Source organism: Somniosus microcephalus, chromosome 8 (assembly GCF_052327205.1).
Source record: "Somniosus microcephalus isolate GS21.2 chromosome 8, FLI_Smic_1.0, whole genome shotgun sequence".
NCBI lineage: Eukaryota > Metazoa > Chordata > Chondrichthyes > Squaliformes > Somniosidae > Somniosus > Somniosus microcephalus.
In genome coordinates, this window is record NC_140994.1 from 32,015,265 (window position 1) to 32,028,852 (window position 13,588).

Here is a 13,588-nt window from a genome sequence, read left to right on the forward strand (position 1 = left end):
AGCTGTGTAACACTGGCGGCACACTATGTTACAGCTTGCCATGAACAGAGGGACAACCAGTAAACTAAGACAAGAGTATATATAAACAAGGCGAATGTATATTTATAAACTCAGGGATATACCTGTTTATACACTGTATGAATGGAACCGCGTTTATGTGTTCAACCATAAATGTATTTTGTTGCTTTGGCAGCATAAGATGTACCTTATCATGCCAATAAAGCGATTTGTATTGTATTGTGTGTGTGGGGGGTGTGAGTGTGTGTGGGGGTGGTGCGAGTGTGTGTGTGGGGGGAGTGCGAGTGTGTGTGTGTGGGTGCGAGTGTGTGTGTGGGTGCGAGTGCGTGCGGGTGCGAGTGCGAGTGTGTGAGTGTGTGTGGGGGGGAGTGCGTGTGCGAGTGTGTGTGGGGGGGAGTGCGTGTGCGAGTGTGTGTGGGGGGGAGTGCGAGTGCGAGTGTGTGTGGGGGGGAGTGCGAGTGTGTGTGGGGGGGAGTGCGAGTGTGTGTGGGGGGGAGTGCGAGTGTGTGTGGGGGGGAGTGCGAGTGTGTGTGGGGGGGAGTGCGAGTGTGTGTGGGGGGGGGAGTGCGAGTGTGTGTGGGGGGGAGTGCGAGTGTGTGTGGGGGGGGAGTGCGAGTGTGTGTGGGGGGGAGTGCGAGTGTGTGTGGGGGGGAGTGCGAGTGTGTGTGGGGGGGAGTGCGAGTGTGTGTGGGGGGGAGTGCGAGTGTGTGTGGGGGGGAGTGCGAGTGTGTGTGGGGGGAGTGCGAGTGTGTGTGGGGGGGAGTGCGAGTGTGTGTGGGGGGGAGTGCGAGTGTGTGTGGGGGGGAGTGCGAGTGTGTGTGGGGGGGAGTGCGAGTGTGTGTGGGGGGAGTGCGAGTGTGTGTGGGGGGGAGTGCGAGTGTGTGTGGGGGGGAGTGCGAGTGTGTGTGGGGGGGAGTGCGAGTGTGTGTGGGGGGGGAGTGCGAGTGTGTGTGGGGGGGAGTGCGAGTGTGTGTGGGGGGGGAGTGCGAGTGTGTGTGGGGGGGAGTGCGAGTGTGTGTGGGGGGGAGTGCGAGTGTGTGTGGGGGGGAGTGCGAGTGTGTGTGGGGGGGAGTGCGAGTGTGTGTGGGGGGGAGTGCGAGTGTGTGTGGGGGGGAGTGCGAGTGTGTGTGGGGGGAGTGCGAGTGTGTGTGGGGGGGAGTGCGAGTGTGTGTGGGGGGGAGTGCGAGTGTGTGTGGGGGGGAGTGCGAGTGTGTGTGGGGGGGAGTGCGAGTGTGTGTGGGGGGAGTGCGAGTGTGTGTGGGGGGAGTGCGAGTGTGTGTGGGGGGGGAGTGCGAGTGTGTGTGGGGGGGAGTGCGAGTGTGTGTGGGGGGGAGTGCGAGTGTGTGTGGGGGGGAGTGCGAGTGTGTGTGGGGGGGGAGTGCGAGTGTGTGTGGGGGGGAGTGCGAGTGTGTGGGGGGGGGGGGGGGAGTGCGAGTGTGTGTGGGGGGGGTGCGAGTGTGTGTGGGGGGGGGGGGGGAGTGCGAGTGTGTGTGGGGGGGGGGGGGGGGGGAAGTGCGAGTGTGTGTGGGGGGGAGTGTTTGTGTGGGGGGTGAGTGTGTGTGTGTGGGGGGGTGCGAGTGTGTGTGTGGGGGGGTGCGAGTGTGTGTGGGGGGGTGCGAGTGTGTGTGTGGGGGGGGGTGAGTGTGGGGGGGGTGAGTGTGTGTGGGCGGGAGTGCGAGTGTGTGTGGGGGTGCGAGTGTGTGGGGGTGCGAGTGTGTGTGTGTGGGGGTGCGAGTGTGTGTGTGGGGGGGTGAGTGTGGGGGGGTGCGAGTGTGTGTGTGGGGGGGTGAGTGTGGGGGGGGCGAGTGTGTGTGGGGGGGAGTGCGAGTGTGTGTGGGGGGGTGCGAGTGTGTGTGTGGGGGGGTGCGAGTGTGTGTGTGGGGGGGTGAGTGTGGGGGGGTGCGAGTGTGTGTGTGGGGGGGTGAGTGTGGGGGGGGGCGAGTGTGTGTGGGGGGGAGTGCGAGTGTGTGTGGGGGGGTGCGAGTGTGTGTGTGTGGGGGGGTGCGAGTGTGTGTGTGGGGGGGTGAGTGTGGGGGGGTGCGAGTGTGTGTGTGGGGGGGTGAGTGTGGGGGGGGGCGAGTGTGTGTGGGGGGGAGTGCGAGTGTGTGTGGGGGGGTGCGAGTGTGTGTGTGTGGGGGGGGTGAGTGTGTGTGTGGGGGGGTGCGAGTGTGTGTGTGGGGGGGTGCGAGTGTGTGTGGGGGGGGAGTGTTTGTGTGGGGGGTGAGTGTGTGTGTGGGGGGGTGCGAGTGTGTGTGTGGGGGGGTGCGAGTGTGTGTGTGGGGGGGTGCGAGTGTGTGTGGGGGGGGAGTGTTTGTGTGGGGGGTGAGTGTGTGTGTGGGGGGGTGCGAGTGTGTGTGTGGGGGGGTGCGAGTGTGTGTGTGGGGGGGTGCGAGTGTGTGTGTGGGGGGGTGCGAGTGTGTGTGTGGGGGGGTGCGAGTGTGTGTGGGGGGGTGCGAGTGTGTGTGGGGGGGTGCGAGTGTGTGTGGGGGGGTGCGAGTGTGTGTGGGGGGGTGCGAGTGTGTGTGGGGGGGTGCGAGTGTGTGTGGGGGGGTGCGAGTGTGTGTGGGGGGGTGCGAGTGTGTGTGGGGGGGTGCGAGTGTGTGTGGGGGGGTGCGAGTGTGTGTGGGGGGGTGCGAGTGTGTGTGGGGGGTGCGAGTGTGTGTGGGGGGGTGAGTGTGTGTGTGGGGGGGTGAGTGTGGGGGGGTGAGTGTGTGTGTGTGGGGGGGGTGAGTGTGTGTGGGGGGGAGTGCGAGTGTGTGTGGGGGGGTGCAAGTGTGTGTGGGGGGGTGCGAGTGTGTGTGTGTGGGGGGGTGCGAGTGTGTGTGTGTGGGGGGGTGCGAGTGTGTGTGTGTGGGGGGGTGCGAGTGTGTGTGTGTGGGGGGGTGCGAGTGTGTGTGTGTGGGGGGGTGCGAGTGTGTGTGTGGGGGGGTGCGAGTGTGTGTGTGGGGGGGTGCGAGTGTGTGTGTGGGGGGGTGCGAGTGTGTGTGTGGGGGGGTGCGAGTGTGTGTGTGGGGGGGTGCGAGTGTGTGTGTGGGGGGGTGCGAGTGTGTGTGTGGGGGGGTGCGAGTGTGTGTGTGGGGGGTGCGAGTGTGTGTGTGGGGGGGTGCGAGTGTGGGGGGTGCGAGTGTGTGTGTGGGGGGGCGAGTGTGTGTGGGGGGGGGAGTGCGAGTGTGTGTGGGGGGGTGCGAGTGTGTGTGTGGGGGGGTGCGAGTGTGTGTGGGGGGGGTGCGAGTGTGTGTGGGGGGGGTGCGAGTATGTGTGGGGGGGGTGCGAGTGTGTGTGGGGGGGTGCGAGTGTGTGTGGGGGGGTGCGAGTGTGTGTGGGGGGGTGCGAGTGTGTGTGGGGGGGTGCGAGTGTGTGTGGGGGGGTGCGAGTGTGTGTGTGGGGGGGTGAGTGTGTGTGGGGGGGTGAGTGTGTGTGGGGGGGTGAGTGTGTGTGGGGGGGTGAGTGTGTGTGGGGGGGTGAGTGTGTGTGGGGGGGTGAGTGTGTGTGGGGGGGTGAGTGTGTGTGTGGGGGGGTGAGTGTGTGTGGGGGGGGTGAGTGTGTGTGGGGGGGGTGCGAGTGTGTGTGGGGGGGGTGCGAGTGTGTGTGGGGGGGGTGCGAGTGTGTGTGGGGGGGTGCAAGTGTGTGTGTGGGGGGGGTGCAAGTGTGTGTGGGGGGGGTGCAAGTGTGTGTGGGGGGGTGCGAGTGTGTGTGGGGGGTGAGTGTGTGTGTGTGGGGGTGAGTGTGTGTGTGTGGGGGGGTGCGAGTGTGTGTGGGGGGGTGCGAGTGTGTGTGGGGGGGTGCGAGTGTGTGTGTGGGGGGGGTGAGTGTGGGGGGGGGTGAGTGTGTGTGGGCGGGAGTGCGAGTGTGTGTGGGGGTGCGAGTGTGTGTGGGGGTGCGAGTGTGTGTGTGGGGGGGTGCGAGTGTGTGTGTGTGGGGGGGTGCGAGTGTGTGTGTGGGGGGGTGCGAGTGTGTGTGTGGGGGGGTGAGTGTGGGGGGGTGCGAGTGTGTGTGTGGGGGGGTGAGTGTGGGGGGGGGGCGAGTGTGTGTGGGGGGAGTGCGAGTGTGTGTGGGGGGGTGCGAGTGTGTGTGTGGGGGGGTGCGAGTGTGTGTGTGGGGGGGTGAGTGTGGGGGGTGCGAGTGTGTGTGTGGGGGGGTGAGTGTGGGGGGGGCGAGTGTGTGTGGGGGGGAGTGCGAGTGTGTGTGGGGGGGTGCGAGTGTGTGTGTGTGGGGGGGTGCGAGTGTGTGTGGGGGGGGTGCGAGTGTGTGTGGGGGGGGTGCGAGTGTGTGTGGGGGGGGAGTGTTTGTGTGGGGGGTGAGTGTGTGTGTGGGGGGGTGCGAGTGTGTGTGTGGGGGGGTGCGAGTGTGTGTGGGGGGGTGCGAGTGTGTGTGGGGGGGTGCGAGTGTGTGTGGGGGGGTGCGAGTGTGTGTGGGGGGGGTGAGAGTGTGTGTGGGGGGGTGCGAGTGTGTGTGGGGGGGTGCGAGTGTGTGTGGGGGGTGCGAGTGTGTGTGGGGGGGTGCGAGTGTGTGTGGGGGGGGTGAGTGTGGGGGGGTGAGTGTGTGTGTGTGGGGGGGGTGAGTGTGTGTGGGGGGGAGTGCGAGTGTGTGTGGGGGGGGTGCGAGTGTGTGTGTGGGGGGGTGCGAGTGTGTGTGTGGGGGGGTGCGAGTGTGTGTGTGGGGGGGTGCGAGTGTGTGTGTGGGGGGGTGCGAGTGTATGTGTGTGGGGGGGTGCGAGTGTGTGTGTGGGGGGGTGCGAGTGTGTGTGTGGGGGGGTGCGAGTGTGTGTGTGGGGGGGTGAGTGTGGGGGGTGCGAGTGTGTGTGGGGGGGCGAGTGTGTGTGGGGGGGAGTGCGAGTGTGTGTGGGGGGGTGCGAGTGTGTGTGTGGGGGGTGCGAGTGTGTGTGGGGGGGGTGCGAGTGTGTGTGGGGGGGGTGCGAGTATGTGTGGGGGGGTGCGAGTGTGTGTGGGGGGGTGCGAGTGTGTGTGGGGGGGGTGCGAGTATGTGTGGGGGGGGGGTGCGAGTATGTGTGGGGGGGTGCGAGTGTGTGTGGGGGGGGTGAGTGTGGGGGGTGCGAGTGTGTGTGTGGGGGGGTGCGAGTGTGTGTGTGGGGGGTGCGAGTGTGTGTGTGGGGGGGTGCGAGTGTGTGTGGGGGGGGGAGTGTTTGTGTGGGGGGTGAGTGTGTGTGTGGGGGGGTGCGAGTGTGTGTGTGGGGGGGTGCGAGTGTGTGTGTGGGGGGGTGCGAGTGTGTGTGGGGGGGTGCGAGTGTGTGTGGGGGGGTGCGAGTGTGTGTGGGGGGGTGCGAGTGTGTGTGGGGGGGTGCGAGTGTGTGTGGGGGGGTGCGAGTGTGTGTGGGGGGGTGCGAGTGTGTGTGGGGGGTGCGAGTGTGTGTGGGGGGGTGCGAGTGTGTGTGGGGGGGTGCGAGTGTGTGTGGGGGGTGCGAGTGTGTGTGGGGGGGTGCGAGTGTGTGTGGGGGGGTGCGAGTGTGTGTGGGGGGGTGCGAGTGTGTGTGGGGGGGTGCGAGTGTGTGTGGGGGGGGGGTGAGTGTGGGGGGGGTGAGTGTGTGTGTGTGGGGGGGGTGAGTGTGTGTGGGGGGGAGTGCGAGTGTGTGTGGGGGGGGGTGCGAGTGTGTGTGGGGGGGTGCGAGTGTGTGTGTGGGGGGGTGCGAGTGTGTGTGTGTGGGGGGTGCGAGTGTGTGTGTGGGGGGGTGCGAGTGTGTGTGTGGGGGGGTGCGAGTGTGTGTGTGGGGGGGTGCGAGTGTGTGTGTGGGGGGGTGCGAGTGTGTGTGTGGGGGGGTGCGAGTGTGTGTGTGGGGGGGTGCGAGTGTGTGTGTGGGGGGGTGCGAGTGTGTGTGTGGGGGGGTGCGAGTGTGTGTGTGGGGGGGTGCGAGTGTGTGTGTGGGGGGGGTGAGTGTGGGGGGGTGCGAGTGTGTGTGTGGGGGGGCGAGTGTGTGTGGGGGGAGTGCGAGTGTGTGTGGGGGGGTGCGAGTGTGTGTGTGGGGGGGTGCGAGTGTGTGTGGGGGGGGTGCGAGTGTGTGTGGGGGGGGTGCGAGTGTGTGTGGGGGGGTGCGAGTGTGTGTGGGGGGGGTGCGAGTATGTGTGGGGGGGGTGCGAGTATGTGTGGGGGGGTGCGAGTGTGTGTGGGGGGGGTGCGAGTATGTGTGGGGGGGGGTGCGAGTATGTGTGGGGGGGTGCGAGTGTGTGTGTGGGGGGGGGTGAGTGTGGGGGGGGGTGAGTGTGTGTGGGGGGGGCGAGTGTGTGTGGGGGGGGGCGAGTGTGTGTGGGGGGGGGGCGAGTGTGTGTGGGGGGAGTGCGAGTGTGTGTGGGGGGAGTGCGAGTGTGTGTGGGGGGGTGAGTGAGTGTGTGTATGGGGGGGGTGCGAGTGTGTCTGGGGGGGGTGAGTGAGTGTGTGTGGGGGTGTGTGAGTGAGTGTGGTGTGAGTGTGGTGTGAGTGGGGGGGGGGGTGCGTGCGGGGGGGGTGGAGAAACTGGAGAGAAAGCATAGAGGGGATGATAACTCATCTTTGGGTCCAGTCCGCTTCATTGACGTCCCTGCTACTGAATTCAATATTCATCCCTCTACTAGTGATGCATTGTGGCTGCGGTACATACTACTACAAGATAGGTTACAGCAATTCGCCAAGGTTACTTTACAGCACCACAACCTCAATCACCAAGAAGAATAAGAGCAGCAATGTCATGGGAGCACCGTTGCCTCCAAGTTCTTCTATAAGCCACTAACCATCCTGACTTAAGATATATATCAGCATCGCCATGTCATTGGGTCAGAACCTGGAATTTCCTATCCAATAGCATTGAGAAAACACAATCAGCACAAGGACTACAGCAGCCCACCACCACCTTCACAGGGAAACTAGCAATGGTCAATAAATATGGCCTTACCAGTGTCGCCTACAGCCCAAGAACAAATACAACATACTTAATACACTGTAGCTTACATCACCGATTCAATCAAAGACCTCTTCAGGCAGAACCTTATGTTCCTTATATATGATAGCCTTCATGTAGCTACATTCGGTTTTCTTTTAAAAGGGCATAACACAGGGTTAGCAAATAACAACAGGATTCTTAAAACTTACGAAGAGGAGGGCAACTAGATTAAATGTATAAAATTTAAACCAAAAAGGATTTTTCATTATTTTGTATGGTCATTTTACATACCATAATTATAATCATACTCATTCTTTTAAAATGTTCAACCTCCACTTAATACCCAATTACTATCATTCCACTGAAGGAAAAAAGTTGCCTGGAGACTGATGCGCTATCGATTCTAATAAAAGGCTAAGTAGAGTTCAGAACAACAGGCTTTTATTAACTACTGAATGCAACTACAAACAGATCAGGACTATGCCTCTAGTGGACGACCGAATGGCAGAGAGCTGCCGTGCAGCCGTCCTTATACCAGGTAGCCAAGGGCGGAGTCAGCGGAGGCATAGTCAGGTATAACAGTGAAACAAGAGTGAACGACAACAACAACAATAGTGAACACCGTGAACGACAGTGGTTTACCACAGAGACACCTTCCCTTTAACAATTTTTCTCTCCATGAGTAGATGATCTTCCCTTGCTCGTTCTTAGCTCTTCCCCTGAGGCCGCAGCATCAAGGCTGAAGTAACAAGAGCAATGAAACACAAGATAATACTGTACCGTGAAGTAACTAAAAGCCATACCAGCTCAGAAAGGAAATTGAGAGGGTGGGTTGTGGGACAGCGGGGAATGCTGTACATGGAAGATTCTGACTATAGAAATTAACAGAACATCCTTCCTCATTCCTTCACATACAAACTGGGGGATACCAAAGTTGTAGGTAGGGTTCTCTAGAATTCTACTAGATTCTCTAGAACGTATATCTTCAGGCTAACTTCAAGCAGAGCAGTGCCACTCTGAGTGGCTAAACCAAGACAATAATGCCTATTGAAAGCATGCACACAGCTTTGATCACTGCTTTTCAGATAGCCTTCTGAGGAGCTTCGGCATAATGGCTTAAGGATAGGCATGCCAACTCTGGTTTGATGTATTCCTGGAGATTTGATTGCGGTATTTGATCATGTGGCATTCGATCACCTGACACCACTCATGCGATGCTTAATCCTGACATCTGATCACGTGACATTTGCAAGTGTATTGTATTTACCCTAGTTGAGTGTTTTAGTATCACCAAGCCCCAAATAAAATATTTGACTTTTTGTTTTAGTGAGATGAATAACAATTTATAAATAAAAGAAACACAAAAGAACGTAACAATTTAAGGATAAACAATGCTTAAATAAAAACTAGTTGTGATGTTTCCACAGTATCGATCACATTGAAAAACACCAATACCACGGATTCAACAAATAGATAATCATTGCAAGTAACTTCTAACTAAAGTTTTCATGCAATTTTATAACTAACAATACACAGCAAGTTAAAAAAATAAATAAAACCAAAACCCACCACTGAAGCCCAGCTTGGGAGGTGAGGCGCACATCACAAGCCGACATAAATGCTCCCTCGCTCCAGTTTGTGTTGCTCTCCACCCCCACCACCCCCCCCCGTTTGTGTTTCTTTCTCCCTCCCACCTCTACAGTTTGAGTTTCTCTCACCTCCCTCCCCAGTTTGTGCGTTTCTCTCACTCCTTCCCCCAGTTTGTGTTTCTCTCTCTCTCCGCCCCCAGTTTGTCTAGCCCCCTCTCCCTCCCCCAGGACGAGTTTCCAGTCGATTTTAGTTGGCCACAATGCCGCCATCCTCACAACCAGCAATGAAGCAGTGCATTCTGAATAACCAAGGGGGGGGGGGGGGGGGGGGGGGGGGGTGGAGAACGGAACACCATCAGAGCTAAAACAACCCAGTTTGGTTGCAAACCATGACAACCAGGGTACTGCGCATGCACGAACTACGCGTACAAGGACTGCTACTCCAGAGTCGCCAGTGGCAGCACTAAGACCAATTGTCCATTCTGGTAGATTCCCATCAGAAGCAGGAGGGTAGGGAACCCTACCTAAGAAGTAGGCTCTAAATTTTCCTGGTGTGTCGTGGCCAGCCACAGAGTAACACAAGGAGATATAGTCCACCATCCAATTTGTTAACCTCTTATGTTCCTTCATACTACCTTTTCAGCCAAGTATTAGGATTTGCAAGTCAAGAATCTAAAATTAAATTTGCAGCCAGGAACCTGTAGCGCAAGTTCCCTGGAATAAAGGTAAACCCCATGTTAAGGGCATCAATTAGATTTGTAATTTGTGCTATATTATTTGTATAGGCAAGTAAACTGTGCCTCGTCTTCTGCAATAATCTGCTCGCTGCATCCCAGATAAACAACCTAGTGATGATACTCATCTGAAAGTGCTTTACACCTCTTTTCCTCAGGCACCAAATAACGAGTTCTTTTACAGGAATTCAAATTTCCTGTCCTCAAATCAGTGACTTGCCAGTCTTCACTTGAATGTTGAAAATCATACGTAATCCAGAATAGGTGAAGTCAAGGAGGAACCTCATTGATGTATATAAAATATTTAATGGTGTAGATAAACTAAACCCAGAATACTGCTTTAAGCTTAGTAGAAAAATAGATCAGAGTACATAAATTTAAATTGAAAACTAAAATTAAATATTTGAAAAAAATTGTTTTGATGAGCGACGCATGTTTGGAATAATCTACCAGACAGGGTAGCAGAGTCAAAAACATTAGAGTTGTTCAAAATGCAGCTGGTTGCTAAATGAGTGTTGGGTACAAGAGGCCTCAATGACATTTTCTCCTCGTGGCCTTTCTTGTGATTCTATGTTGTAAAAAGATTTTCCTTTGTGGCTATAGTAAGTACAGAATTTGACAATCCTGGTCAAACCAAAGAAACACAGCCTGTGTAATTCCAAATTTACTAGATATTGTTTTTGGATCCTTGATTCAGTTGAACCAGTGGTTTTTAAGCTTTTCTGTGAGGGAAGACCTGCAAACATCATATGCTTAGTGGGCCCCTGCAAATATTGACGTAATCCTGAAGACCCTTGTTCCAACCTGCAAAAACCAATTAGCTGCTCAAAAGGAAATCAAGGCTATCATTGGAGAAAACTGTTTTAGTAGTACAGTATACAGCAACAGAAATAAACTAGTAAATCAACAAAAAGAGAAAAATTATATAAAAGACAAAATTCTTGAGATATTTGTGACATGGATAGAAATCTGATAACCTCCAACTTCCTTGGACTAAATTTGAACATCTATTGGTTAAACCAGTGTTGTCCAACAAGTTAGCAACTAACCACATGACCAATTACATTTCAGACTAGTAAATAAAACACGAGCACTGCACGTCATTGGGCATGTGAACTCAATACTCATATTTGCCCAGTGTATGCACGTCTACTTTGACCTTTGGAGTGTTTGTTGGTAAAATAGTAAGATGAAAAGCAGAATGTGCAAGTGTTTTTTGATTGTTGTAAGTGTTTTACTTCCTTGGTTACCGGATGGTGGTAGATGTTTGTTAAGTAAATATACATATGTGAAGTATATTTATCTGTATTGTGTGCAAGTGTATGTAAGGAGTTTTCTATTAAAATTAGTGCATGTGGCTAAAACAGAATGGCCATACCTAGAGGCTAGTCAGCAATTTCTATTGGATAACATTTGGTTAAACCTCCAATTTCACATTCCCATTTAATTACACCCAGGATGTACAGAATTTGTACTAGAGAATTGCCCTGATGCAGAGGTATAAAGTACTTTAGATATAAAAAACAGGTGAAAAATCTATTCCTCTAAAAAAGAAAAACTACTTGCTAATAGGTTTATTAAATACAGCATAGAAACATGCATTCATCATCTAATATATAAAAGCCATTACCTGAAAGTGCAAACTTTGCAACTTGAAATGGAGGTTCCAAAAGTTCTGGTTTAATACACTTAACCCTTTCAAGTGATACAGTTTCCACAATTCCATAATCTGCACAGATAACCTTCAATGCAGATTCGGAACAATTCAGTACAATTGTACGATGCCAGCTGTTATCACCTAAAAGAAAGATATATATTAATTCCTAAATTATTAATATGAACAGAACTGGTGGTGAAGTATCAGTTTATCTTGTACTTGAAATTTTACATGTACAGTTATGTAAAGCAACACTGCCAAAGCTTTGCATTTCAGGGCCATTAACAGTTCTTAGAATGGCCCTGTCCAAATGTCCAAGCTCACAAAATTCAATAACGACAAAACTGCCTGAAGTGTATGTGCTTCGATTTGGCCAGATTAACAAGATTGTAAGTTGCATTTAGCTCATGGCTGTAGTCTATTCACTCCCGATTTAGTGAGCGATCATCATTGGAACGATTTGTCTCAAATTACCATAAATTGCCTATTCTGACACTTCATGGCAACGATACAGCATTGACTGTTGTATGGAACTGAATTCTGTTCCTTCATCGTCGCTGGGTCAAAATCCTGGAACTCCCTCCCTAATAGCACTGTGGGAGTACCTTCACCACACGGACTGCAGCAGTTCAAGGCGGCGGCTCACCACCACCTTCTCCAGGGCAATTAGGGATGGGCAATAAATGCTGGCCTTGCCAGCGATGCCCACATCCCAGGAATGAATAAAAAAATTGCAAAGAGCATTATTTGTTTCCATATTGAAGCTGACTGGATTCAGCAATTTATGTAAATAGGTGTCTTTGTATGGATTTCTGGAGCTAAATATTCCTACTAGTAGCATGACACACTTGTCAAAGTACTAATGTGTTGCAAAATTGCTCCACATACTTAATCTCAACATTATATTTGAATAGCACAGCAGTTACTGTGGCACAGAGTATATTCAAGTACTTAGAATTATCCCAAACAAATTATGCTTTATATTCAATTTTCTCCATTTTGTCCTGTAGATACCGACTCGTATAGGAGCCCAGTTGCACAGGTGCTGACAGCCCTCCAGTACTTCAAGCACCAGGCTATTCTTCATGAGTGAGCAGTGACAATAAATCCATGAGGCGAATCCAGCTGAGCTTGATCCTGTCCTCACTCAACCTCCCTGCACACAGTTCTAAGCACAGGCCACTGAATACCAATCAGGAGAAGGAACCAAGCTGACTTTTTTCTATTTCTCAGCCCAGGGCAGCTGTTGCCAATTATGGTGCCCCTATGCCTGTCCTGGCTACGATCTCCTAGCTCAGCACAGCCTAGAGATTTAAACCTCCAGCGTGTCAGTATTAAAAAAAAAAGGAACATTGAAGCGAGTAGGAGAGTGGAAGTAAAATGGCTCAAGCAGAGTGAAATATTGGCACAGAATTGATGGGCTAAATAGCCCATTTCTGTTCTGCAACATTCAATGATTCTAGTGAAACTTGTAAATCATGGATTTTAAACAATGCTATGTGCTAGATGAAAAGAGCACATTACATACAGTAGGATAATCATTTTAATCTGCTTGTAAGACCGTTATAACTTAATGGTGTTATAAACTACTGTTGCCACTGCATATTATTGAAGGCATCTATATTCAAGAAAGGGGAGAGGGATAAACCAGGAAAACTACAGGTCAGTCAGTCTAATGGTTGTGCAGAGGACTCAAAGAATCTGCAAAGGAATATAGACAGGCTAAGTGAGTGGGCAAACATTTGGCAGATGGAGTATAATGTGGGAAGGTGTGAGGTTATCCACTTTGGCAGGAAAAATAAAAAAGCAAGATTATTTAAATGGAGAGAGATTACAAAATGCTACAGTTCAGAGGGGCCTGGGAGCCCTTGTGCATGGAACACAAAGTTAACATGCAGGTACAGCAAGTAATCAAAAAGGCAAATGGAATGTTGGCCTTTATTTCAAGGGGGTTGGAGTATAAAAGCAGGGAAGTTCTGCTACAACTGTACAGGGTATTGGTGAGACCACACCTTGAGTACTGCGTATAGTTTTGGTCTCCTTATTTAAGGAAAGATATACTTGCATTGGAGGCAGTTCAGAGGCGATTCACTAGGTTAATTCCAGAGATGAGGGGGTTGACTTATGAGGAAAGGTTGAGCAGGCTGGGCCTATACTCACTGGAATTTAGAAGAATGAGGTGTGATCTTATCGAAACATATAAAGATACTGAGGGGGCTCGACAGGGTACATGTAGAGAGGATGTTTCCCCTCGTGGGAAAATCTAGAATTTGGGGGCACAGTCTCAGAATAAAGGGTCGGCCTTTTAGAACTGAGATGAGGAGGAATTTCTTCTGAGGGTCGTAAATCTGTGGAATTCTCCGCCGCAGAGAGCTGTGGAGGCTGGGTCATTAAATACATTTGTGGAGATAGACAGATTTTTGCAAGATAATGGAGTGAAGGGTTATTGGGAGCAGGCAGGGAAGTGGCTTTGAGCTCAAGATCAGCCATGATCTTATTGAATGGCAGAGCAGGCTCGAGGGGCCAAGTGGCCTATTCCTGCTCCTATTTCTCATGTTCTTAATATTGGTGGAAAGTTATTGGAAACCATTATCAGGGACAAAACAGCCTTCCATTTGGAAAAGGCATGAGTTAATCAAGGAGAGCCACAGCATGGATTTGTTAAAGGCAAATAGTGTCTGACTAACTTAATTAATTCTTTGATGAGATAACAGAGAAGGTT

At 53.3% G+C, this 13,588-nt stretch overlaps 1 protein-coding gene across 4 annotated transcripts in view; it reads right to left on the reverse strand.

The window, feature by feature from the left end:
- Positions 1 to 13,588, reverse strand: part of tdrd1 (tudor domain containing 1) — a 128,611-nt gene that overhangs the window by 24,854 nt on the left and 90,169 nt on the right. For all 4 annotated transcript variants that reach the window (XM_085994444.1, XM_085994442.1, XM_085994443.1 and 1 more), the window contains one exon: positions 10,840 to 11,007. In XM_085994444.1, coding sequence (XP_085850570.1) covers positions 10,840 to 11,007 — 168 coding nt within the window. The remainder of the gene's footprint in view (positions 1 to 10,839; positions 11,008 to 13,588) is intronic.